At 48.0% G+C, this 23552-nt stretch overlaps 3 protein-coding genes across 3 annotated transcripts; all 3 read right to left on the bottom strand.

The window, feature by feature from the left end:
- Window positions 1–54: 54 nt before the first annotated feature.
- LOC103180618 (cytochrome P450 2J6-like) lies at window positions 55–4219 on the bottom strand. The gene is made up of 7 exons (XM_042346036.1): window positions 3915–4219; window positions 3180–3348; window positions 2857–3009; window positions 2091–2251; window positions 1334–1507; window positions 668–809; window positions 55–302 (listed from the first exon to the last, which is right to left on the bottom strand). Exons 1-7 carry the CDS (start codon window positions 4122–4124, stop codon window positions 100–102), a joined length of 1212 nt encoding a protein of 403 aa, XP_042201970.1. The 5' UTR covers window positions 4125–4219; the 3' UTR covers window positions 55–99.
- A 540-nt stretch (window positions 4220–4759) lies between these two features.
- Window positions 4760–23248, bottom strand: LOC103174444. The gene is made up of 27 exons (XM_042346034.1): window positions 22947–23248; window positions 22095–22263; window positions 21771–21923; window positions 21385–21545; window positions 20415–20588; window positions 20118–20259; window positions 19454–19641; window positions 19216–19357; window positions 18748–18914; window positions 16257–16442; window positions 15400–15568; window positions 15079–15231; window positions 14693–14853; window positions 13727–13900; window positions 13430–13571; window positions 12765–12952; window positions 12527–12668; window positions 12045–12211; window positions 9550–9879; window positions 8691–8859; window positions 8370–8522; window positions 7984–8144; window positions 7026–7199; window positions 6729–6870; window positions 6064–6251; window positions 5825–5966; window positions 4760–5416 (listed from the first exon to the last, which is right to left on the bottom strand). The coding sequence occupies exons 1-27, from the start codon at window positions 23154–23156 to the stop codon at window positions 5235–5237; spliced, it is 4629 nt and encodes a 1542-aa protein (XP_042201968.1). The 5' UTR covers window positions 23157–23248; the 3' UTR covers window positions 4760–5234.
- Window positions 11550–16549, bottom strand: LOC103180620 (cytochrome P450 2D15-like). Its single transcript, XM_042346037.1, has 9 exons — window positions 16257–16549; window positions 15400–15568; window positions 15079–15231; window positions 14693–14853; window positions 13727–13900; window positions 13430–13571; window positions 12765–12952; window positions 12527–12668; window positions 11550–12211 (listed from the first exon to the last, which is right to left on the bottom strand). The coding sequence occupies exons 1-9, from the start codon at window positions 16494–16496 to the stop codon at window positions 12030–12032; spliced, it is 1551 nt and encodes a 516-aa protein (XP_042201971.1). The 5' UTR covers window positions 16497–16549; the 3' UTR covers window positions 11550–12029.
- Window positions 23249–23552: the final 304 nt, after the last annotated feature.

A 23552-nucleotide genomic window follows, 5' to 3' on the forward strand; every position in this document is an offset into this window, starting at 1 on the left:
GGTATAACCATCGTTCCCTGTAGAAACAGAAACGTTAGCCCAGGAGGCGACTGGAAAAACTTTACCTTCCGACATGAGAGGCGCTATATCATTGTAATGTCATCCAAGAGCCACCTTTGGAATGGAGAACCCCATGATCTCTGTATCTCTGGACGTCTCGTGCGGCAATGAGTTTGGGACAATGTTTCCGAAGCGTTGGGTTTCGTGGATGACAGCGTTGGTGAACGCCATTGTCTCCTGGTCCTCCAGAGCCGGATTTCTCTCCGTCCCAATCACTCGGTCAATCTCTTCCTGGACCTTCTCTGCAGAGGAGAAGAAAATTGGCCAATGATTACACACTTGATCAATAGGGAAGTTGACAGTAGGGAGACACCCCATGTCCATCGCAATGGATTTATAAAGATTGTACAGCACAGGAACAGGCCATTTGGCCCAACTAGTCCGTGCAAAGACTGGTCGCCTTTCTCGTCAGATGTGGGTCTCAAAGCACTGCACGGGATTTACTGTTGAGTGTAGTGACTGTGTGCTTGTGTGTGTGTTTGGGGGATTCTGGAGTTCCATTCCACATCCACACGTGTTGTGTAATCGGGGGGCATGAGCCCCGACGTGTGTCCTTCGAGCAATGGGATCCCACCCGGTAACGCCACAGCCAGACGGGAATCCTTACCCTGGATATCGGGGAATAAGACCATGAAGAGCAGCCCCCAACGGAGGGTGGTGGAGGTGGTCTCGGTACCGGCTCCGAAGAGATCCAGGGATGTGCTGAACAGGCTGGTCTCAGTGAAGCTCGTATTGGGAGTCGCCTTCATCTGCAGGTGAACTCAAGACAGTCAGTGCCAGAAACAACTTTGTAAAGCAATCAGAATCACAATACAGTCAATTCCTGATAACTCGTCCCTCCCAGTGGAAAAGTGCTCAGTGTCGAGCTATCAGGAGAAGCGAGGTATAGATTTATACAAGTTCAGCCATTATTTTAATATATAAATAAATGCATCCGGCATTTTGGCATCACAATGACTTAAGTGGTAGTGATGACCAGTTATACCAGGGTCGGGTTATCAGGGGTTTACTGTAGAAATAATATTAATCCTTGTACCTGACACAAAAGTGCCTTTTGCTTCAGGAAGACGTCTCAAAGCGCTTCACAGGATTTTACTGTAAAGTGTAGTGACTGTGTGTTTCTGTCGGTGAAACAACTGGTTGGAGTATTAGATTGTTGGGAAGCAGAGTATAAAGGATTTACTGAACACACCAGTGTTGAGGATTGAGAATCATTACAACAACAAGAACATCAACAACAACAACATCTATCAAATTTTCCAGTCAGTGTTACCTTCTCACACTCCACTAAGAAGGCGTCAATGAAGTCTCTTGGTTCGTTGGGATCCCAAACTTCCTTGTGCTCAGCGACTATTTCCTGGAGAAACTCAACCAACTTCATACGGTTCTGAAAGATTCTGCGATGGGGCCCAGGGAGGCCGTCAATAAAGGGGAACATGTTCACCAACTGCAACAGATGGAAAGACAGGCAGATAGGCAGACAGACAGACAGACAGACAAACAGCGAGCCAGACATAAACAAACTGAGATGAATCGGGTGGTTGGTGAGTCAGGGAGGCAAAATAATAAGCCTTGCATTTGGTGTAGCACCTTATCACGTGGGAAGGACGTCTCAAAGCTCTTCGCAGGATATATTGTGAAGTGCAGGGACTGTGTATTTTGTGGGTGAAACGCAGCAGCACAACTGCACACAGCAATGTCCCACAACCACCCACGGAGTGACTGACTGATTTTATTTGGGGCATTATTGGCCAGGACACTGAGAAAGAGAGAAAAACTCCCTTCGCTTTTTCAATAGTGCCATCAGATCTTTAACATCCACCAGAACAGGTAGACAGAGCCGCGGTTTAATGTCTCTCATTGAAAGGATGACATTGCAGCATCATTCGTTCCGAAGAGGAGGCGAGGCAGAGAACAAGTGGTGACTGACTTTTTATTTCCGTGGCATTGACGGCCAGGAATACCAGGAGAGACAAACTTGTAGGGATTTAACTTCGTATACTATTGTTGTCCAATCGACTCTGCCTTACCTTAGCCCAAAATCCAGCCTCCAGCAACATGCTCTCATCAATTATCTCTAGTAAATGAAGGAGTTTTGTATCCTGGTAGTCAAAACGATCCCCAAAGATGAGGGAGCAGATGATATTGGAGGTAGCGTTGTTTATTCTGAAATGTGGGTCAAAAGGGTGACCTAATAGAGGGAAATGGACAGCAATCAGCTATCACACCATCACAATTATAATATAGGAACATGGGAACAGGAGGAGGCCAATCAGCCCCCTCCAGCCTGTTCTGCCATTCTATTAGATCATGGATTTAACTATGATTTGTACCTCAACTCCATATAATAATAATAATAATCCTTGCATTTGATATAGCGCTTTTCACGTCTTCTAGACGTTGCAAAGCGCTTCATAGAAGATACTGTAAAGTGAATTGATATAGGAACATGGGAATAGGAGGAGGTCATTCAGCCCCTCGAGCCTGTTCCGCCATTCTTTCAGATCATGGCTGATCTGTACCTCAACTCCATTTACCCATCTTTGCTCCACATAATCATAATAATAATTGTGTATGATATAGCGCCTTATCACTTATTCGAGACATCGCCCGAGCCGAACTCCGGAATTGGCTCCCGAGTTACATCCACCCGTAATTGGCAGCCAAGCCGCAGCCCCCGCCCTCCCCACCTTATGAATCGATTTTGCATCCCAATCCAGAGCCCTTTTGGGAAGGGCACCACGCCTTCTCTCACGACAGGGAACGAGGAGGTGAATTCCCTGGTAATTTACTCACCAATCTCGGCTTCCAATTCGTTGTTTAAAAAGCTCGCCTCCTCCACGATTCGCAACTCCAGAGATTTCTTCCCCAGCCCAAAGTTCTTCAGCGTGGAGAGAGCAAACCTCCTGTGATCTTGCCACCACTGGCCGTACTTTGCAAAGACAATGCCTGCAAACAGCGTTGGGGAGGAACAGATTGGTTTTAATAATAATAATAATCATGATAATTGTTGCATGTGATATAGCGTCTTATCACGTCATTGAGACGTCCCAATTGGACACAGCAGTGTTTAGTGTGGGGGGGTGGGGGTGCAAAGCCTCTTGCCATGTGATAGTTACCTTGCCCAAAGCCACTAAAGTATCTTTGGTAGATGGGAACGGTTGGTCGGTCGGACGTGTCTTTTGATTTCTTCACCAGACCGTCCTTGATGGCCTCGTAGCCGTTGAGCACCACCACATCTGTCCACCCAAACTGCAGGCTGAATGTGTTGCCGTATTTTCCACGGAGCTTTGAATGAACAACAACAACAAACCAGGTTTACACAGCGGCTTTCACAGAGGGACGTGATTAATAATACTATTAATATTACTGTTGAAAGCAAATAATTAAGCTGGAACTGTGAGCAACCTTATATCTCCCACATCTGTTACCAGAGTACACTGACCTCTGTTGTAATATTGTTCTGTCCAAAGGTTACAATGGATGACCAGTTATTGACATGGGCGCTTCTCTCACACACTCTCCACAGTAAATAACACAGAATTAAAAGGACGGAGAATCAGATTGAACGGAATGAAAAGAACAGCCAGAAATCCTAAAAATGTGGAGTCAATGATTAGATCAATGATGAGAGCACTTGCCTCGCAAACAAGAGACCTGGGTTTGATTCCTGGCTGGGCAACACCTTGGGTTTCGCCCACAAAATATACAGTCAGTTCACTTACAGTATATTCTGTAAAACCCTTTGAGACGTCGAGAAGACGTGAAAAGCAGTGTATCAAATGCAAGGATTATAAATTAACCCAACACAGAGACAAAGAGACACTTAACCACAGAAAGGCCCAGCTCTTTACCTTTTCAAACGATGTGTAGGGGTTGTTGTTGCTGACATGAAAAACACTCCCGATGAAGGGCAGCGTCCAGGGGCCCGGGGGATAGTTGATGCACTTTTGTCTCCTCTTCATGAAGTCAAAGACCAGAGCAAAGACTGTGCAGAACACGGCCAGTAAAGTGACTCTGTCAAACCCTGGGCTCAGGAACTGAAGGACAGTCAGGAACTCCATGTTTCCCAGTGAGACTGGCTGTCTGACCAGTCTGACAAGTCTGACTAACAACGCCCCCACCAGCCCAGCTCCACCGACGGCAGAGAACAAAACTCATGGCAGGCGGGACTTCCTAAGATTAGGCATCTTGTTCGATGCTCAACTGTCCTTTCCCCCGCATATCCGTGCCATGACACACTCTGCCTTCCTCCACCTCCGCAACATTGCCCGACACCGTCACAGCCTCACCCCCCAGGACGCTGAAACCCTCATACACGCCTTCAATTCCAACAATCTCTCTCTGGGGTTACCATGTGTAGGTGGGATGCATGGAATTCTCGGCTTGGTTTGGAGACTCTTAACAACAACAAGATTACATTTGTATAGCGCCTTTCACGTTAGGAGGACGTCCCAAGGCACTGGACAGTGTACAGCATTTTAGACCCGAGGTGGGGTCAGGGGAGGGAGAAGGGAGGGGAGGGGGAGAGGGGGTGGCCGATGGCATGGTTGAAGTGGAGGGTCTTGAGGCGAGACTTGATGGAGGATAAGGAGGGGGTGAGGCAGAGTGATGCGGGGATGGAGTAACCATGGTGTGTGTCTCCAAACGCCGTTCGCCACTGAGTGGCACTGAATTAAAAACAAGGAGCGATGTTTACTACAGTTTAAACAAAATAGTTTATACTTTTATTTCCAGATGTGTGAAATTCGTTTTTTTCAGCCCATTTTATTACACGGACTTTGCTCTGTTTGCAGCGATTTATAGCAAAGGTCGATTCATAAATGATTCTGCAACGTCACCTGAAATGACTCTTTCATCCTCCACAGTGACCAGGATTGGGTATTGTCAGCGTTACAGACGGGGTTTAACCATAAAGCAGATGAAATCACTCATTCACCACCAAATACACAGTTCAGGACGCTTTACTGTAAAATCCCGTGAAGTGCTTTGAGACGTCCTCCCGACGTCAAACATAAGTGTTGTCATTATTTACCTGACGACGTTAATCACTACGTCAGCCAGTCCTTCCGAATTCAACACACAACTACGTTAATCACAGGTCAGTGACAGGCTCTATCCTGTGTGACAGTCCAGGCTGTTAATAATGCAGAACACAGCGATGAACAGCGAGTTTATCTGAGTCGAACACAGAGCTGGAATGGCATTGGGCTGCGGGTGATCCCACATTTGGTGCGGGTGTAGCTGGGTTTGGGCTCGTTCTCCGGCAGGAAGAATGTGAATCGCTGGAGCAAGGAAGTGAAGAACAGGAAGAGTTCCATCTTCGCCAACTGCTCCCCCAGGCACACGCGAGGCCCTGCGGGGGGGAATAACACAGACAACAAATTATTATATATTATATATATTAAATGATATTATAAATTATAATAATCCTTGCATTCGATATAGTGCTTGATCATGTCTTCGAGACGTCTCAAAGCACTTCACAGAATATATTGTAAAGTGTAGTGACTGAGTATTTTATGAGTGTAAACACTCCTGTGAATTGCACACAGCAGTGTCCCCCGAACAGTCATGGTGTAGTTTGAGTGAACCACAACCTTCTGACTCAAGAGGTGAGATCGCTACCAACTGAGCCGGGCTGGCATCTGAGCCGCCCAACACCTTGGGACATCCTCCCGATGTGAGAGGCGCATGTTGTTGTTATTATCAAAGCAACATAAAGCCGCCATGTTGTAGCGCTCACTCTCGTGCGCTGTGTTACCTGCAGAGAAGGGGATGAAGGCTTCCGGCTTCACAAACCGCCCACTGTCGTTAAGGAAATGACCCGGATTAAACTCGTGCGGCTTCGCCCAAAATTTGGGATCGTAGAGGGCGGAGGAGAGGTTTGGTATAACCATCGTTCCCTGTGGAAACAGAAACGTTAGCCCAGGAGGCGACTGGAAAAACTTTACCTTCCGACATGAGAGGCGCTATATCATTGTAATGTCATCCAAGAGCCACCTTTGGAATGGAGAACCCCATGATCTCTGTATCTCTGGACGTCTCGTGCGGCACTGAGTTTGGGACAATGCTTCCGAAGCGTTGGGTTTCGTGGATGACAGCGTTGGTGAACGCCATTGTCTCCTGGTCCCCCAGAGCCGGCTTCCTCTCCGTCCCGATCACTCGGTCAATCTCTTCCTGGACCTTCTCTGCAGAGGGGAAGAAAATTGGCCACTGATTACACATTTCACCAAAACAGTCCGTTTATATTCCCCACAGTCTCCACCCGCTCCTCACCCTCTTCCACACCCTTCTACTCTCTTCTTCCTCATGTGTATCTGTACTATTTGCTTCACATTCTCACTACCCTGAAGAAGTTCCTCCTAAATTCTCTTTTAGATCCCCAATGTGGTTGTCTTATATTCAGGTCCCTCTTGGTTACAGAACGCTCCAGAAAACGGGAACGGCCCACTTGATAATTCCAACCCGAGCAAAGTCTTTTACCTTTTTAAACTCCTGATTCTAATCCTTGTTTTGCCCACAAAATACACAGTCACTCCACTTTCCAGTGTATCCTGTGAAGCGCTTTGAGATGCCTGGACGACGTGATAAGACGCTGTATCAAATGCAAGGATTATTATTATTATACCCCCCGGGAACACCACAGCCACAGAAGGGAACCTTACTCTGGATATCAGGGAATAAGACCATGAAGAGCAGCCCCCAGTGGAGGGTGGTGGAGGTGGTCTCGGTACCAGCCACAAACAGATCCAGGGACGTGTAGACCAGACTCTTCTCAGTGAAGCTCGTATTGGGAGAAGCCTTCATCTGCAGGTGAACTCAAGACAATCAGTGTGAGAAACACATTGGGAAGTGGTAGATTGTTGGGAAGCAGAGTATAAAGGATTCACTTAGCGCACCAGTGTTGGCGATTCAGAATCATTACAACCACAACACCTATCAAATCTTCCGGTCAGTGTTACCTTCTCACACTCCACTAAGAAGGCATCAATGAAGTCTCTTGGTTCGTTGGGATCCCAAACTTCCTTGTGCTCAGCAATTATTTCCTGGAGAAACTCAACCACCTGCTTTTGGTTCTCAAAGATTCTGCGATGGGGCCCAGGGAGGCCGTGAATAAAGGGGAACATGTTCACCAACTGCAACAGACGGACAGACAGATAGACAGACAGGTGAAACCAACTGAGATGAATGGGGTGGTTGGTGAGTCAATGAGTGCTGGAAGCACTGGTCAAGGCTAATTGCATTTGGTATAGAGTCTTATCACTTTGGAAAGATGTCTCAAAGCTCTGCACAGGATACACTGTAAATTGCAGTGACTATATATTTTGTGGGTGAAACACGGCAGCACAATTGCGCACAGTAATGTCCCACAACCAGCCATGGAGTGGGTGACTAATTTTATTTGGGGGATTGTTGGCCAGGACACTGAGAGAGAGAAACTCCCTTCCATTTTTGAATTGTGCCGTGGGATCTTCAACATCCACCTGAACAGCAGACGGGACCTCGGCTTAACATCTCAGATAAATGACGACACCTCTGACAATGCAGCTCTCCCACAGCGCTGTATGGAGTGGCAGCTTAGACCATGTGATTCCAAATCCCGACGTGGGGCTTGAACCCACAACCTTCTGAGTCAGAGGTGAGAGTGCTACCACTGAGCCAGCCTGACACATGGATACCAATCCAATATTGACACAATATTTAACAGTTTAACTTTGTTCACTACAACAACTTATATTTACAGAGCACCATTCACGTGGGGTAGCGTCTCGGAGCGCTGTACAGTGGTATAGTTTCACTCCGAGCCCAGGGCGGTGGTGGTGGGTGGGGGGGAGTGATCACGGGCGCAGTTGGTAAGAAAGTCTTTAGGTTTGTTCTGAAGAGGAGGCGAGGCGGAGGACTCACTTGACTCTGCCTTACCTTAGCCCAAAATCCAGCTTCCAGAACCATAGACTCCTCAATTATCTCTAGTAGTTGAAGGAATTTTTTATCCTGGTAGTCGAAACGATCCCCAAACATGAGGGAGCAGATGACATTGGAGGCAGCGTTGTTTATTCTCAAATGTGGATCAAAAGGGTGACCTAATAGAGGGAAACGGACAGCAGTGAAAAGTGCAATACAAATGTAATCTTGTTGCTGTTGTTGTTCACACAATATACTGTAAAGTAAACTGACTGTATACATTGTCTGCAAAACTTGGCAGCCAATTGCGCTCAGCAGTGTCCCGTAAACAGTCATGGATTGAGCAACTAAAAGTCCAAAGTTACAGGGTAACAAGGAGGTGAATTCCCTGGTAATTTACTCACCAATCTCGGCTTCCAATTCGTTGTTTAAAAAGCTCGCCTCCTCCACGATTCGCAACTCCAGAGATTTCTTCCCCAGCCCAAAGTTCTTCAGCGTGGAGAGAGCAAACCTCCTGTGATCTCGCCACCACTGGCCGTACTTTGCTAAGACAATGCCTGTAAACAGCGTTGGGGAGGAACAGATTGGTTTTAATAATAATAATAATGATAATTGTTGCATATGATATAGTGTCTTATCACGTCATTGAGACGTCCCAGTTGGGCACAGCAGTGTTTAGTGTGGGGGGGTGGGGGTGGCAAAGCCTCTTGCCATGTGATAGTTACCTTGCCCAAAGGCACACAGGTATTTTTGGAAGACAGGAATGTTCGGTCGGTCGGACGTGTCTTCCGATTTCTTCACCAGACCGTCCTTGATGGTCTCATAGCCGTTGAGCACCACCACATCTGTCCACCCAAACTGCAGGCTGAATGTGTTGCCGTATTTTCCACGGAGCTTTGAATGAACAACAACAACAAACCAGATTTCCCCAGCGGCTTTCACAGAGGGACGTGATTAATAATACTATTAATATTGCTTTTGAAAGCAAATAATTAAGCTGGAAGAGTGAATAACCTTATTTCTCCCAGATTTGTTACCAGAGTACACTGACCTCTGTTGTAATATTGTTCTGTCCAAAGGTTACAATGGATGACCAGTTATTGACATGGGCGCTTCTCTCACACACTCTCCATAGTAAATAACACAGAGTTAAAAGGACGGAGAATGAGTCTGAACGTAATGAAAGGAACAGCCAGAAAGCTTATAAATTTGGAGTCAATGATTAGATCAATGATGAGAGCACTTGCCTCGCAAACAAGAGACCTGGGTTTGATTCCTGGCTGGGCAACACCTTGGGTAAATTTCCTTACTCCACAGGTCTAATAATAATCCCCTCAAGGAAATGAATAAATAAAGTAACAAATTGGTCACTCAATCCACAACTGTTTGTGGGACGCTGCTGTGCGCAATTGGCTGCCGGGTTTCGCCCACAAAATATACAGTCAATTCACTTACAGTGTATTCTGTAAAGCCCTTTGAGACGTCGAGAAGACGTGAAAAGCAGTGTATCAAATGCAAGGATTATAAATTAACCCAACACAGAGACAAAGAGACACTTAACCACAGAAAGGCCCAGCTCTTTACCTTTTCAAACGATGTGTAGGGGTTGTCGTTGCTGACATGAAAAACACTCCCGATGAAGGGCAGCGTCCAGGGGCCCGGGGGATAGTTGATGCACTTTTGTCTCCTCTTCATGAAGTCAAAGACCAGAGCAAAGACTGTGCAGAACACGGCCAGTAAAGTGACTCTGTCAAAGCCTGGGATCAGGAACTGAAGGACAGTCAGGAACTCCATGTTTCCCAGCGAGACTGGCTGTCTGACCATCTGACCAGTCTGACAAGTCTGACCAACAACGCCCCCACCAGCCCAGCTCCACCGACGGCAGAGAACAAAACTCGTGGTAGGCGGGTCTTCCTAAGATTAGCTCAGGATTCATGTCCTCACACACTACCTGTCAGACACCAAGTCCTGGATGAGCGCCAACTTTCTACTGTTGAATGTCAGTAAAGCTGAGGCTCTCCTGATTTGCTTGTCCCAGTGTCTCCGCACCTCATGCACTGGCAGTATCAGCATCCAAGCATACACGCACCAACTCGCCAACCAGTCACGAACCTAGGCATCTTGTTCGACGCTCAACTGTCCTTTCTCCCGCATATCCACGACCCTCTCTGCCTTCCTCCACCTCTGCAACATTGCCCGACACCGCCACAGCCTCACCCTCCAGGACGCTGAAACCCTCATACATGCCTTCATTACAACCAAACTCGACGATGCCAATGCCCTGCTCGTCGGTCTTCCCAACTCTTCCCTCCACAAGCTGTAGATCATCCCGAACTCTGCAGGTCGTGTCCTCTCCCACACCAGGCTCCGTGACCCAATTCACCCCCAGCCTCACCCGGCTCCACTGGCTTCCCATCCCTAAGAGAATTGAGTTCAAAATTCTCGTCCCCACCTTCAAGGCCCTCCATGTCCTTGCCCCTTCCTACCTCTCTGACCTGCTAATCCCTTATGAACCTGTCTGATCCCTCAGCTCAGCAGGCTCTGGCCTGCTCCGTGTCTCTGTCTGGCCCCACCCCACCATCGGCGGTCAGGCCTTCAGCCTCCCTGCCCCCACCCTCTGGAATTCCATTCCACATTCCCTTCACCTCGCTCCCTCCCTTGCTTCCTTCCTTCAAGCCACACCTCAAGACTCTCCTCTTGGACTGTCCCTTTTGGCCATCCTACTACCCTCCCTGCCCTCCCTCATTCCAACCACCCCTTCCCTTCCTCTCATGTCCTCACTTCCTCACTGTTCAGCGCCTTGGGACGTCCTCCCGTCATGTAAGGCGCTTATACAAATGTATTGTATCATTGTGGTGGCTGACAATTCCCTGCGATTAAAACTGAAATCGTTTCCTTTGACCGCAGCTTGCGGGAAGGGTGGGGTGGGGTTGAGGTGGGGAGGACAACACAAGCAAATTGGCCGCCGCCGCGTTTTTCTACAAAACGCACAGTAAAAATCCTGTGATGCGCTTTGAGATGTCCTGCCGCGCCTTGGCTCCTTGTCAGACTCTGCCACCGTGAAGCGCTCTGGGACGCTATTCCTCTTAAAGGGCGCTATCTAAATGCAAGTTGTTGTCATCCCGGGGGTCTGATTGGACGCCTAGTTCTCTCTGGCATGAGGAAAACATGGTGGGTCTCTCCGGGGAGAGGAGAGAGAGAATCTGCATTGAATTCCAACAATCTCTCTCTGGGGTTACCATGTGTAGGTGGGATGCATGGAATTCTCGGCTTGGTTTGGAGACTCTTAACAACAACAAGACAACATTTGTATAGCGCCTTTCACGTTAGGAGGACATCCCAAGGCACTGGACAGTGTACAGCATTTCAGACCTGAGGTGGGGTCAGGGGAGGGAGAAGGGAGGGGAGGGGGAGAGGGGGTGGCCGATGGCATAGTCGAAGAGGAGGGTCTTGAGGCGAAACTTGATGGAGGATAAGGAGGGGGTGAGGCAGAGTGATGCGGGGATGGAGTAACCATGATGTGTGTCTCCAAACGCCGTTCGCCACTGAGTGGCACTGAATTAAAAACAAGGAGCGATGTTTACTACAGTTTAAACAAAATAGTTAATACTTTTATTTCCAGATGTGTGAAATTCGTTATTTCAGCCCATTTTATTACACGGACTTTGCTCTGTTTGCAGCGATTTATAGCAAAGGTCGATTCATAAATGATTCTGCAACGTCACCTGAAATGACTCTTTCATCCTCCACAGTGACCAGGATTGGGTATTGTCAGCGTTACAGACGGGGTTTAACCATAAAGCAGATGAAATCACTCATTCACCACCAAATACACAGTTCAGGACGCTTTACTGTAAAATCCCGTGAAGTGCTTTGAGACGTCCTCCCGACGTCAAACATAAGTGTTGTCATTATTTACCCGACGATGTTAATCACTACGTCAGCCAGTCCTTCCGAATTCAACACACAACTACGTTAATCACAGGTCAGTGACGGGCTCTATCCTGTGTGACAGTCCGGGCTGTTAATAATGCAGAACACAGCGATGAACAGGAGCTCCGAGTTTATCTGAGTCGAACACAGAGCTGGAATGGCATTGGGCTGCGGGTGATCCCACATTTGGTGCGGGTGTAGCTGGGTTTGGGCTCGTTCTCCGGCAGGAAGAATATGAATCGCTGGAGCAAGGAAGTGAAGAACAGGAAGAGTTCCATCTTCGCCATCTGCTCCCCCAGGCACACACGAGGCCCTGTGGGGCGGGGGATTAACAGACAATCAATAAGTAACCTTTACCATTGCACGGCACCTTTCACATTAGGAAGATGTCTCAAAGCGCTTGTCAGAATATATTGTATGGTGTAGTGACTGTGTTATTTTATGAGTGAAACGTGGCAGTGAATTGTACACAGCAGTGTCCCCCAAACAGTCGTGGTGTAGTTGGAGTGAACCCACAACCTTCTGACACAGAGTCGAGAGCGCTACCGACTGAGCCGGGCTGACACCTTATTATCAAAGCAACATAAAGCCGCCATGTTGTAGCGCTCGCTCTCGTGCGCTGTGTTACCTGCAGAGAAGGGGATGAAGGCTTCCGGCTTCACAAGCCGCCCACTGTCGTCAAGGAAATGACCCGGATTAAACTCGTGCGGCTTCGCCCAAAATTTGGGATCGTAGAGGGCGGAGGAGAGGTTTGGTATAACCATCGTTCCCTGTGGAAACAGAAACGTTAGCCCAGGAGGCGACTGGAAAAACTTTACCTTCCGACATGAGAGGCGCTATATCATTGTAATGTCACCCAGAGCCACCTTTGGAATGGAGAACCCCATGATCTCTGTATCTCTGGACGTCTCGTGCGGCACTGAGTTTGGGACAATGCTTCCGAAGCGTTGGGTTTCGTGGATGACAGCGTTGGTGAACGCCATTGTCCCCTGGTCCCCCAGAGCCGGCTTCCTCTCCGTCCCGATCACTCGGTCAATCTCTTCCTGGACCTTCTCTGCAGAGGGGAAGAAAATTGGCCACTGATTACACATTTCACCAAAACAGTCCGTTTATATTCCCCACAGTCTCCACCCGCTCCTCACCCTCTTCCACACCCTTCTACTCTCTTCTTCCTCATGTGTATCTGTACTATTTGCTTCACATTCTCACTATCCTGAAGAAGTTCCTCCTAAATTCTCTTTTAGATCCCCAATGTGGTTGTCTTATATTCAGGTCCCTCTTGGTTACAGAACGCTCCAGAAAACGGGAACGGCCCACTTGATAATTCCAACCCGAGCAAAGTCATTTACCTTTTTAAACTACTGATTCTAATCCTTGTTTTGCCCACAAAATGCACAGTCACTCCACTTTCCAGTGTATCCTGTGAAGCTCTTTGAGATGCCTGGACGACGTGATAAGACGCTGTATCAAATGCAAGGATTATTATTATTATACCCCCCGGGAACACCACAGCCACAGAAGGGAACCTTACTCTGGATATCAGGGAATAAGACCATGAAGAGCAGCCCCCAGTGGAGGGTGGTGGAGGTGGTCTCGGTACCAGCCACAAACAGATCCAGGGACGTGTAGACCAGACTCTTCTCAGTGAAGCTCGTATTGGGAGAAGCCTTCATCTGCAGGTGAACTCAAGACAATCAGTGTGAGAAACACATTGGGAAGTGGTAGATTGTTGGGAAGCAGAGTATAAAGGATTCACTTAGCGCACCAGTGTTGGCGATTCAGAATCATTACAACCACAACACCTATCAAATCTTCCGGTCAGTGTTACCTTCTCACACTCCACTAAGAAGGCGTCAATGAAGTCTCTTGGTTCGTTGGGATCCCAAACTTCCTTGTGCTCAGCAATTATTTCCTGGAGAAACTCAGCCACCTTCTTTTGGATCTCAGGGATTCTGCGATGAGGCCCAGGGAGGCCGTGAATAAAGGGGAACATGTTCACCAACTGCAACAGACGGACAGACGGACAGACAGATAGACAGACAGGTGAAACCAACTGAGATGAATGGGGTGGTTGGTGAGTCAATGAGTGCTGGAAGCACTGATCAAGGCTAATTGCATTTGGTATAGAGTCTTATCACTTTGGAAAGATGTCTCAAAGCTCTGCACAGGATACACTGTAAATTGCAGTGACTATATATTTTGTGGGTGAAACACGGCAGCACAATTGCGCACAGTAATGTCCCACAACCAGCCATGGAGTGGGTGACTAATTTTATTTGGGGGATTGTTGGCCAGGACACTGAGAGAGAGAAACTCCCTTCCATTTTTGAATCGTGCCGAGGGATCTTCAACATCCACCTGAACAGCAGACGGGACCTCGGCTTAACATCTCAGATAAAGGACGACACCTCTGACAATGCAGCTCTCCCGCAGCGCTGTATGGAGTGGCAGCTTAGACCATGTGATTCCAAATCCCGACGTGGGGCTTGAACCCACAACCTTCTGAGTCAGAGGTGAGAGTGCTACCACTGAGCCAGCCTGACACATGGATACCAATCCAATATTGACACAATATTTAACAGTTTAACTTTGTTCACTACAACAACTTATATTTACAGAGCACCATTCACGTGGGGTAGCGTCTCGGAGCGCTGTACAGTGGTATAGTTTTACTCCGAGCCCAGGGCGGTGGTGGTGGGTGGGGGGGAGTGATCACGGGCGCAGTTGGTAAGAAAGTCTTTAGGTTTGTTCTGAAGAGGAGGCGAGGCGGAGGACTCACTTGACTCTGCCTTACCTTAGCCCAAAATCCAGCTTCCAGAACCATAGACTCCTCAATTATCTCTAGTAGTTGAAGGAATTTTTTATCCTGGTAATCAAAACGATCCCCAAACATGAGGGAGCAGATGACATTGGAGGCAGCGTTGTTTATTCTCAAATGTGGATCAAAAGGGTGACCTAATAGAGGGAAACGGACAGCAGTGAAAAGTGCAATACAAATGTAATCTTGTTGCTGTTGTTGTTCACACAATATACTGTAAAGTAAACTGACTGTATACATTGTCTGCAAAACTTGGCAGTCAATTGCGCTCAGCAGTGTCCCGTAAACAGTCATGGATTGAGCAACTAAAAGTCCAAAGTTACAGGGTAACGAGGAGGTGAATTCCCTGGTAATTTACTCACCAATCTCGGCTTCCAATTCGTTGTTTAAAAAGCTCGCCTCCTCCACGATTCGCAACTCCAGAGATTTCTTCCCCAGCCCAAAGTTCTTCAGCGTGGAGAGAGCAAACCTCCTGTGATCTCGCCACCACTGGCCGTACTTTGCTAAGACAATGCCTGTAAACAGCGTTGGGGAGGAACAGATTGGTTTTAATAATAATAATAATGATAATTGTTGCATATGATATAGTGTCTTATCACGTCATTGAGACGTCCCAGTTGGGCACAGCAGTGTTTAGTGTGGGGGGGTGGGGGTGGCAAAGCCTCTTGCCATGTGATAGTTACCTTGCCCAAAGGCACACAGGTATTTTTGGAAGACAGGAATGTTCGGTCGGTCGGACGTGTCTTCCGATTTCTTCACCAGACCGTCCTTGATGGTCTCATAGCCGTTGAGCACCACCACATCTGTCCACCCAAACTGCAGGCTGAATGTGTTGCCGTATTTTCCACGGAGCTTTGAATGAACAACAACAAAAACCAGATTTCCCCAGCGGCTTTCACAGAGGGACGTGATTAATAATACTATTAATATTGCTTTTGAAAGCAAATAATTAAGCTGGAAGAGTGAATAACCTTATTTCTCCCAGATTTGTTACCAGAGTACACTGACCTCTGTTGTAATATTGTTCTGTCCAAAGGTTACAATGGATGACCAGTTATTGACATGGGCGCTTCTCTCACACACTCTCCATAGTAAATAACACAGAGTTAAAAGGACGGAGAATGAGTCTGAACGTAATGAAAGGAACAGCCAGAAAGCTTATAAATTTGGAGTCAATGATTAGATCAATGATGAGAGCACTTGCCTCGCAAACAAGAGACCTGGGTTTGATTCCTGGCTGGGCAACACCTTGGGTAAATTTCCTTACTCCACAGGTCTAATAATAATCCCTCAAGGAAATGAATAAATAAAGTAACAAATTGGTCACTCAATCCACAACTGTTTGTGGGACGCTGCTGTGCGCAATTGGCTGCCGGGTTTCGCCCACAAAATATACAGTCAATTCACTTACAGTGTATTCTGTAAAGCCCTTTGAGACGTCGAGAAGACGTGAAAAGCAGTGTATCAAATGCAAGGATTATAAATTAACCCAACACAGAGACAAAGAGACACTTAACCACAGAAAGGCCCAGCTCTTTACCTTTTCAAACGATGTGTAGGGGTTGTCGTTGCTGACATGAAAAACACTCCCGATGAAGGGCAGCGTCCAGGGGCCCGGGGGATAGTTGATGCACTTTTGTCTCCTCTTCATGAAGTCAAAGACCAGAGCAAAGACTGTGCAGAACACGGCCAGTAAAGTGACTCTGTCAAAGCCTGGGATCAGGAACTGAAGGACAGTCAGGAACTCCATGTTTCCCAGCGAGACTGGCTGTCTGACCATCTGACCAGTCTGACAAGTCTGACCAACAACGCCCCCACCAGCCCAGCTCCACCGACGGCAGAGAACAAAACTCGTGGTAGGCGGGTCTTCCTAAGATTAGCTCAGGATTCATGTCCTCACACACTACCTGTCAGACACCAAGTCCTGGATGAGCGCCAACTTTCTACTGTTGAATGTCAGTAAAGCTGAGGCTCTCCTGATTTGCTTGTCCCAGTGTCTCCGCACCTCATGCACTGGCAGTATCAGCATCCAAGCATACACGCACCAACTCGCCAACCAGTCACGAACCTAGGCATCTTGTTCGACGCTCAACTGTCCTTTCTCCCGCATATCCACGACCCTCTCTGCCTTCCTCCACCTCTGCAACATTGCCCGACACCGCCACAGCCTCACCCTCCAGGACGCTGAAACCCTCATACATGCCTTCATTACAACCAAACTCGACGATGCCAATGCCCTGCTCGTCGGTCTTCCCAACTCTTCCCTCCACAAGCTGTAGATCATCCCGAACTCTGCAGGTCGTGTCCTCTCCCACACCAGGCTCCGTGACCCAATCACCCCCAGCCTCACCCGGCTCCACTGGCTTCCCATCCCTAAGAGAATTGAGTTCAAAATTCTCGTCCCCACCTTCAAGGCCCTCCATGTCCTTGCCCCTTCCTACCTCTCTGACCTGCTAATCCCTTATGAACCTGTCTGATCCCTCAGCTCAGCAGGCTCTGGCCTGCTCCGTGTCTCTGTCTGGCCCCACCCCACCATCGGCGGTCAGGCCTTCAGCCTCCCTGCCCCCACCCTCTGGAATTCCATTCCACATTCCCTTCACCTCGCTCCCTCCCTTGCTTCCTTCCTTCAAGCCACACCTCAAGACTCTCCTCTTGGACTGTCCCTTTGGCCATCCTACTACCCTCCCTGCCCTCCCTCATTCCAACCACCCCTTCCCTTCCTCTCATGTCCTAATCCCTCACTGTTCAGCGCCTTGGGACGTCCTCCCGTCATGTAAGGCGCTTATACAAATGTATTGTATCATTGTGGTGGCTGACAATTCCCTGCGATTAAAACTGAAATCGTTTCCTTTGACCGCAGCTTGCGGGAAGGGTGGGGTGGGGTTGAGGTGGGGAGGACAACACAAGCAAATTGGCCGCCGCCGCGTTTTTCTACAAAACGCACAGTAAAAATCCTGTGATGCGCTTTGAGATGTCCTGCCGCGCCTTGGCTCCTTGTCAGACTCTGCCACCGTGAAGCGCTCTGGGACGCTATTCCTCTTAAAGGGCGCTATCTAAATGCAAGTTGTTGTCATCCCGGGGGTCTGATTGGACGCCTAGTTCTCTCTGGCATGAGGAAAACATGGTGGGTCTCTCCGGGGAGAGAGAGAGAGAATCTGCATTGAATTCCAACAATCTCTCTCTGGGGTTACCATGTGTAGGTGGGATGCATGGAATTCTCGGCTTGGTTTGGAGACTCTTAACAACAACAAGACTACATTTGTATAGCGCCTTTCACGTTAGGAGGACATCCCAAGGCACTGGACAGTGTACAGCATTTCAGACCTGAGGTGGGGTCAGGGGAGGGAGAAGGGAGGGGAGGGGGAGAGGGGGTGGCCGATGGCATAGTCGAAGAGGAGGGTCTTGAGGCGAAACTTGATGGAGGATAAGGAGGGGGTGAGGCAGAGTGATGCGGGGATGGAGTAACCATGATGTGTGTCTCCAAACGCCGTTCGCCACTGAGTGGCACTGAATTAAAAACAAGGAGCGATGTTTACTACAGTTTAAACAAAATAGTTAATACTTTTATTTCCAGATGTGTGAAATTCGTTATTTCAGCCCATTTTATTACACGGACTTTGCTCTGTTTGCAGCGATTTATAGCAAAGGTCGATTCATAAATGATTCTGCAACGTCACCTGAAATGACTCTTTCATCCTCCACAGTGACCAGGATTGGGTATTGTCAGCGTTACAGACGGGGTTTAACCATAAAGCAGATGAAATCACTCATTCACCACCAAATACACAGTTCAGGACGCTTTACTGTAAAATCCCGTGAAGTGCTTTGAGACGTCCTCCCGACGTCAAACATAAGTGTTGTCATTATTTACCCGACGATGTTAATCACTACGTCAGCCAGTCCTTCCGAATTCAACACACAACTACGTTAATCACAGGTCAGTGACAGGCTCTATCCTGTGTGACAGTCCGGGCTGTTAATAATGCAGAACACAGCGATGAACAGGAGCTCCGAGTTTATCTGAGTCGAACACAGAGCTGGAATGGCATTGGGCTGCGGGTGATCCCACATTTGGTGCGGGTGTAGCTGGGTTTGGGCTCGTTCTCCGGCAGGAAGAATATGAATCGCTGGAGCAAGGAAGTGAAGAACAGGAAGAGTTCCATCTTCGCCATCTGCTCCCCCAGGCACACACGAGGCCCTGTGGGGCGGGGGATTAACAGACAATCAATAAGTAACCTTTACCATTGCACGGCACCTTTCACATTAGGAAGATGTCTCAAAGTACTTCACAGAATATATTGTATGGTGTAGTGACGGAGTATATTATGAGTGAAACGTGGCAATGAATTGCACACAGCAGTGTCCCCTAAACAATCGTGGTGGTTGGAATGAACCCACAACCTTCTGACTCAGAGTCGAGAGCGCTACCGACTGAGCCTTATTATCAAAGCAACATAAAGCCGCCATGTTGTAGCGCTCGCTCTCACGCGCTGTGTTACCTGCAGAGAAGGGGATGAAGGCTTCCGGCTTCACAAGCCGCCCACTGTCGTCAAGGAAATGACCCGGATTAAACTCGTGCGGCTTCGCCCAAAATTTGGGATCGTAGAGGGCGGAGGAGAGGTTTGGTATAACCATCGTTCCCTGTAGAAACAGAAACGTTAGCCCAGGAGGCGACTGGAAAAACTTTACCTTCCGACATGAGAGGCGCTATATCATTGTAATGTCATCCAGAGCCACCTTTGGAATGGAGAACCCCATGATCTCTGTATCTCTGGACGTCTCGTGCGGCACTGAGTTTGGGACAATGCTTCCGAAGCGTTGGGTTTCGTGGATGACAGCGTTGGTGAACGCCATTGTCTCCTGGTCCCCCAGAGCCGGCTTCCTCTCCGTCCCGATCACTCGGTCAATCTCTTCCTGGACCTTCTCTGCAGAGGGGAAGAAAATTGGCCACTGATTACACATTTCACCAAAACAGTCCGTTTATATTCCCCACAGTCTCCACCCGCTCCTCACCCTCTTCCACACCCTTCTACTCTCTTCTTCCTCATGTGTATCTGTACTATTTGCTTCACATTCTCACTACCCTGAAGAAGTTCCTCCTAAATTCTCTTTTAGATCCCCAATGTGGTTGTCTTATATTCAGGTCCCTCTTGGTTACAGAACGCTCCAGAAAACGGGAACGGCCCACTTGATAATTCCAACCCGAGCAAAGTCATTTACCTTTTTAAACTACTGATTCTAATCCTTGTTTTGCCCACAAAATGCACAGTCACTCCACTTTCCAGTGTATCCTGTGAAGCGCTTTGAGATGCCTGGACGACGTGATAAGACGCTGTATCAAATGCAAGGATTATTATTATTATACCCCCCGGAACACCACAGCCACAGAAGGGAACCTTACTCTGGATATCAGGGAATAAGACCATGAAGAGCAGCCCCCAGTGGAGGGTGGTGGAGGTGGTCTCGGTACCAGCCACAAACAGATCCAGGGACGTGTAGACCAGACTCTTCTCAGTGAAGCTCGTATTGGGAGAAGCCTTCATCTGCAGGTGAACTCAAGACAATCAGTGTGAGAAACACATTGGGAAGTGGTAGATTGTTGGGAAGCAGAGTATAAAGGATTCACTTAGCGCACCAGTGTTGGCGATTCAGAATCATTACAACCACAACACCTATCAAATCTTCCGGTCAGTGTTACCTTCTCACACTCCACTAAGAAGGCGTCAATGAAGTCTCTTGGTTCGTTGGGATCCCAAACTTCCTTGTGCTCAGCAATTATTTCCTGGAGAAACTCAGCCACCTTCTTTTGGATCTCAGGGATTCTGCGATGAGGCCCAGGGAGGCCGTAAATAAAGGGGAACATGTTCACCAACTGCAACAGACGGACAGACGGACAGACAGATAGACAGACAGGTGAAACCAACTGAGATGAATGGGGTGGTTGGTGAGTCAATGAGTGCTGGAAGCACTGGTCAAGGCTAATTGCATTTGGTATAGAGTCTTATCACTTTGGAAAGATGTCTCAAAGCTCTGCACAGGATACACTGTAAATTGCAGTGACTATATATTTTGTGGGTGAAACACGGCAGCACAATTGCGCACAGTAATGTCCCACAACCAGCCATGGAGTGGGTGACTAATTTTATTTGGGGGATTGTTGGCCAGGACACTGAGAGAGAGAAACTCCCTTCCATTTTTGAATCGTGCCGTGGGATCTTCAACATCCACCTGAACAGCAGACGGGACCTCGGCTTAACATCTCAGATAAAGGACGACACCTCTGACAATGCAGCTCTCCCGCAGCGCTGTATGGAGTGGCAGCTTAGACCATGTGATTCCAAATCCCGACGTGGGGCTTGAACCCACAACCTTCTGAGTCAGAGGTGAGAGTGCTACCACTGAGCCAGCCTGACACATGGATACCAATCCAATATTGACACAATATTTTAACAGCTTAACTTTTGGTTCACTACAACAACTTATATTTACAGAGCACCATTCACGTGGGGTAGCGTCTCGGAGCGCTGTACAGTGGTATAGTTTTACTCCGAGCCCAGGGCGGTGGTGGTGGGTGGGGGGGGAGTGATCATGGGCGCAGTTGGTAAGAAAGTCTTTAGGTTTGTTCTGAAGAGGAGGCGAGGCGGAGGACTCACTTGACTCTGCCTTACCTTAGCCCAAAATCCATCGCTCAGAACCATAGACTCCTCAATTATCTCTAGTAGTTGAAGGAATTTTTTATCCTGGTAGTCGAAACGATCCCCAAACATGAGGGAGCAGATGACATTGGAGGCAGCGTTGTTTATTCTCAAATGTGGATCAAAAGGGTGACCTAATAGAGGGAAACGGACAGCAGTGAAAAGTGCAATACAAATGTAATCTTGTTGCTGTTGTTGTTCACACAATATACTGTAAAGTAAACTGACTGTATACTTTGTCTGCAAAACTTGGCAGTCAATTGCGCTCAGCAGTGTCCCGTAAACAGTCATGGATTGAGCAACTAAAAGTCCAAAGTTACAGGGTAACGAGGAGGTGAATTCCCTGGTAATTTACTCACCAATCTCGGCTTCCAATTCGTTGTTTAAAAAGCTCGCCTCCTCCACGATTCGCAACTCCAGAGATTTCTTCCCCAGCCCAAAGTTCTTCAGCGTGGAGAGAGCAAACCTCCTGTGATCTCGCCACCACTGGCCGTACTTTGCTAAGACAATGCCTGTAAACAGCGTTGGGGAGGAACAGATTGGTTTTAATAATAATAATAATCATGATAATTGTTGCATGTGATATAGCGTCTTATCACGTCATTGAGACGTCCCAGTTGGGCACAGCAGTGTTTAGTGTGGGGGGGTGGGGGTGGCAAAGCCTCTTGCCATGTGATAGTTACCTTGCCCAAAGGCACACAGGTATTTTTGGTGGATGGGAATGTACGGTCGGTCGGACGTGTCTTCCGATTTCTTCACCAGACCATCCTTGATGGTCTCGTAGCCGTTGAGCACCACCACATCTGTCCACCCAAACTGCAGGCTGAATGTGTTGCCGTATTTTCCACGGAGCTTTGAATGAACAACAAACCAGGTTTACACAGCGGCTTTCACAGAGGGACGTGATGAATAATACTATTAATATTACTGTTGAAAGCAAATAATTAAGCTTGAACTGTGAGCAACCTTATATCTCCCACATCTGTTACCAGAGTACACTGACCTCTGTTGTAATATTGTTCTGTCCAAAGGTTACAATGGATGACCAGTTATTGACATGGGCGCTTCTCTCACACACTCTCCACAGTAAATAACACAGAATTAAAAGGACGGAGAATCAGATTGAACGGAATGAAAAGAACAGCCAGAAATCCTAAAAATGTGGAGTCAATGATTAGATCAATGATGAGAGCACTTGCCTCGCAAACAAGAGACCTGGGTTTGATTCCTGGCTGGGCAACACCTTGGGTAAATTTCCTTACTCCACAGGTCTGATAATAATCCCTCAAGGAAATGAATAAATAAAGTAACAAATTGGTCACTCAATCCTCAACTGTTTGTGGGACGCTGCTGTGCGCAATTGGCTGCCGGGTTTCGCCCACAAAATATACAGTCAATTCACTTACAGTATATTCTGTAAAACCCTTTGAGACGTCGAGAAGACGTGAAAAGCAGTGTATCAAATGCAAGGATTAAAAATTAACCCAACACAGAGACAAAGAGACACTTAACCACAGAAAGGCCCAGCTCTTTACCTTTTCAAACGATGTGTAGGGGTTGTTGTTGCTGACATGAAAAACACTCCCGATGAAGGGCAGCGTCCAGGGGCCCGGGGGATAGTTGATGCACTTTTGTCTCCTCTTCAAGAAGTCAAAGACCAGAGCAAAGACTGTGCAGAACACGGCCAGTAAAGTGACTCTGTCAAAGCCTGGGATCAGGAACTGAAGGACAGTCAGGAACTCCATGTTTCCCAGTGAGACTGGCTGTCTGACCAGTCTGACAAGTCTGACTAACAACGCCCCCACCAGCCCAGCTCCACCGACGGCAGAGAACAAAACTCATGGCAGGCGGGACTTCCTAAGATTAGGCATCTTGTTCGATGCTCAACTGTCCTTTCCCCCGCATATCCGTGCCACAACCCTCTCTGCCTTCCTCCACCTCCGCAACATTGCCCGACACCGCCACAGCCTCACCCACCAGGACGCTGAAAACCTCATACACGCCTTCAATTCCAACAATCTCTCTCTGGGGTTACCATGTGTAGGTGGGATGCATGGAATTCTCGGCTTGGTTTGGAGACTCTTAACAACAACAAGACTACATTTGTATAGCGCCTTTCACGTTAGGAGGACGTCCCAAGG

Source organism: Callorhinchus milii, unplaced genomic scaffold, assembly GCF_018977255.1.
Source record: "Callorhinchus milii isolate IMCB2004 unplaced genomic scaffold, IMCB_Cmil_1.0 Scaffold259, whole genome shotgun sequence".
Classification (NCBI taxonomy): domain Eukaryota; kingdom Metazoa; phylum Chordata; class Chondrichthyes; order Chimaeriformes; family Callorhinchidae; genus Callorhinchus; species Callorhinchus milii.

What these genes read in the sequence shown, in the direction of transcription:
- LOC103174444 (XM_042346034.1), bottom strand. Translation starts at nt 23,156, where the DNA reads ATGGAGTTCCTGACTGTCCTTCAGTTCCTGATCCCAGGCTTTGACAGA. An exon ending in CCTACACATCGTTTGAAAAG is followed by an intron (nt 22,264 to 22,946) that starts GTAAAGAGCTGG and finishes GTTCATTCAAAG; the next exon opens with CTCCGTGGAAAATACGGCAA. An exon ending in CAATGCCATTCCAGCTCTGT is followed by an intron (nt 16,443 to 18,747) that starts GTTCGACTCAGA and finishes ACTGTCCTTCAG; the next exon opens with TTCCTGATCCCAGGCTTTGA.
- LOC103180618 (XM_042346036.1), bottom strand. Translation starts at nt 4,124, where the DNA reads ATGGAGTTCCTGACTGTCCTTCAGTTCCTGAGCCCAGGGTTTGACAGA. An exon ending in CCTACACATCGTTTGAAAAG is followed by an intron (nt 3,349 to 3,914) that starts GTAAAGAGCTGG and finishes GTTCATTCAAAG; the next exon opens with CTCCGTGGAAAATACGGCAA. An exon ending in TCTTAGTGGAGTGTGAGAAG is followed by an intron (nt 810 to 1,333) that starts GTAACACTGACT and finishes GTTCACCTGCAG; the next exon opens with ATGAAGGCGACTCCCAATAC.
- LOC103180620 (XM_042346037.1), bottom strand. Translation starts at nt 16,496, where the DNA reads ATGGTCAGACAGCCAGTCTCGCTGGGAAACATGGAGTTCCTGACTGTC. An exon ending in CCTACACATCGTTTGAAAAG is followed by an intron (nt 15,569 to 16,256) that starts GTAAAGAGCTGG and finishes GTTCATTCAAAG; the next exon opens with CTCCGTGGAAAATACGGCAA. An exon ending in TCTTAGTGGAGTGTGAGAAG is followed by an intron (nt 13,572 to 13,726) that starts GTAACACTGACC and finishes GTTCACCTGCAG; the next exon opens with ATGAAGGCTTCTCCCAATAC.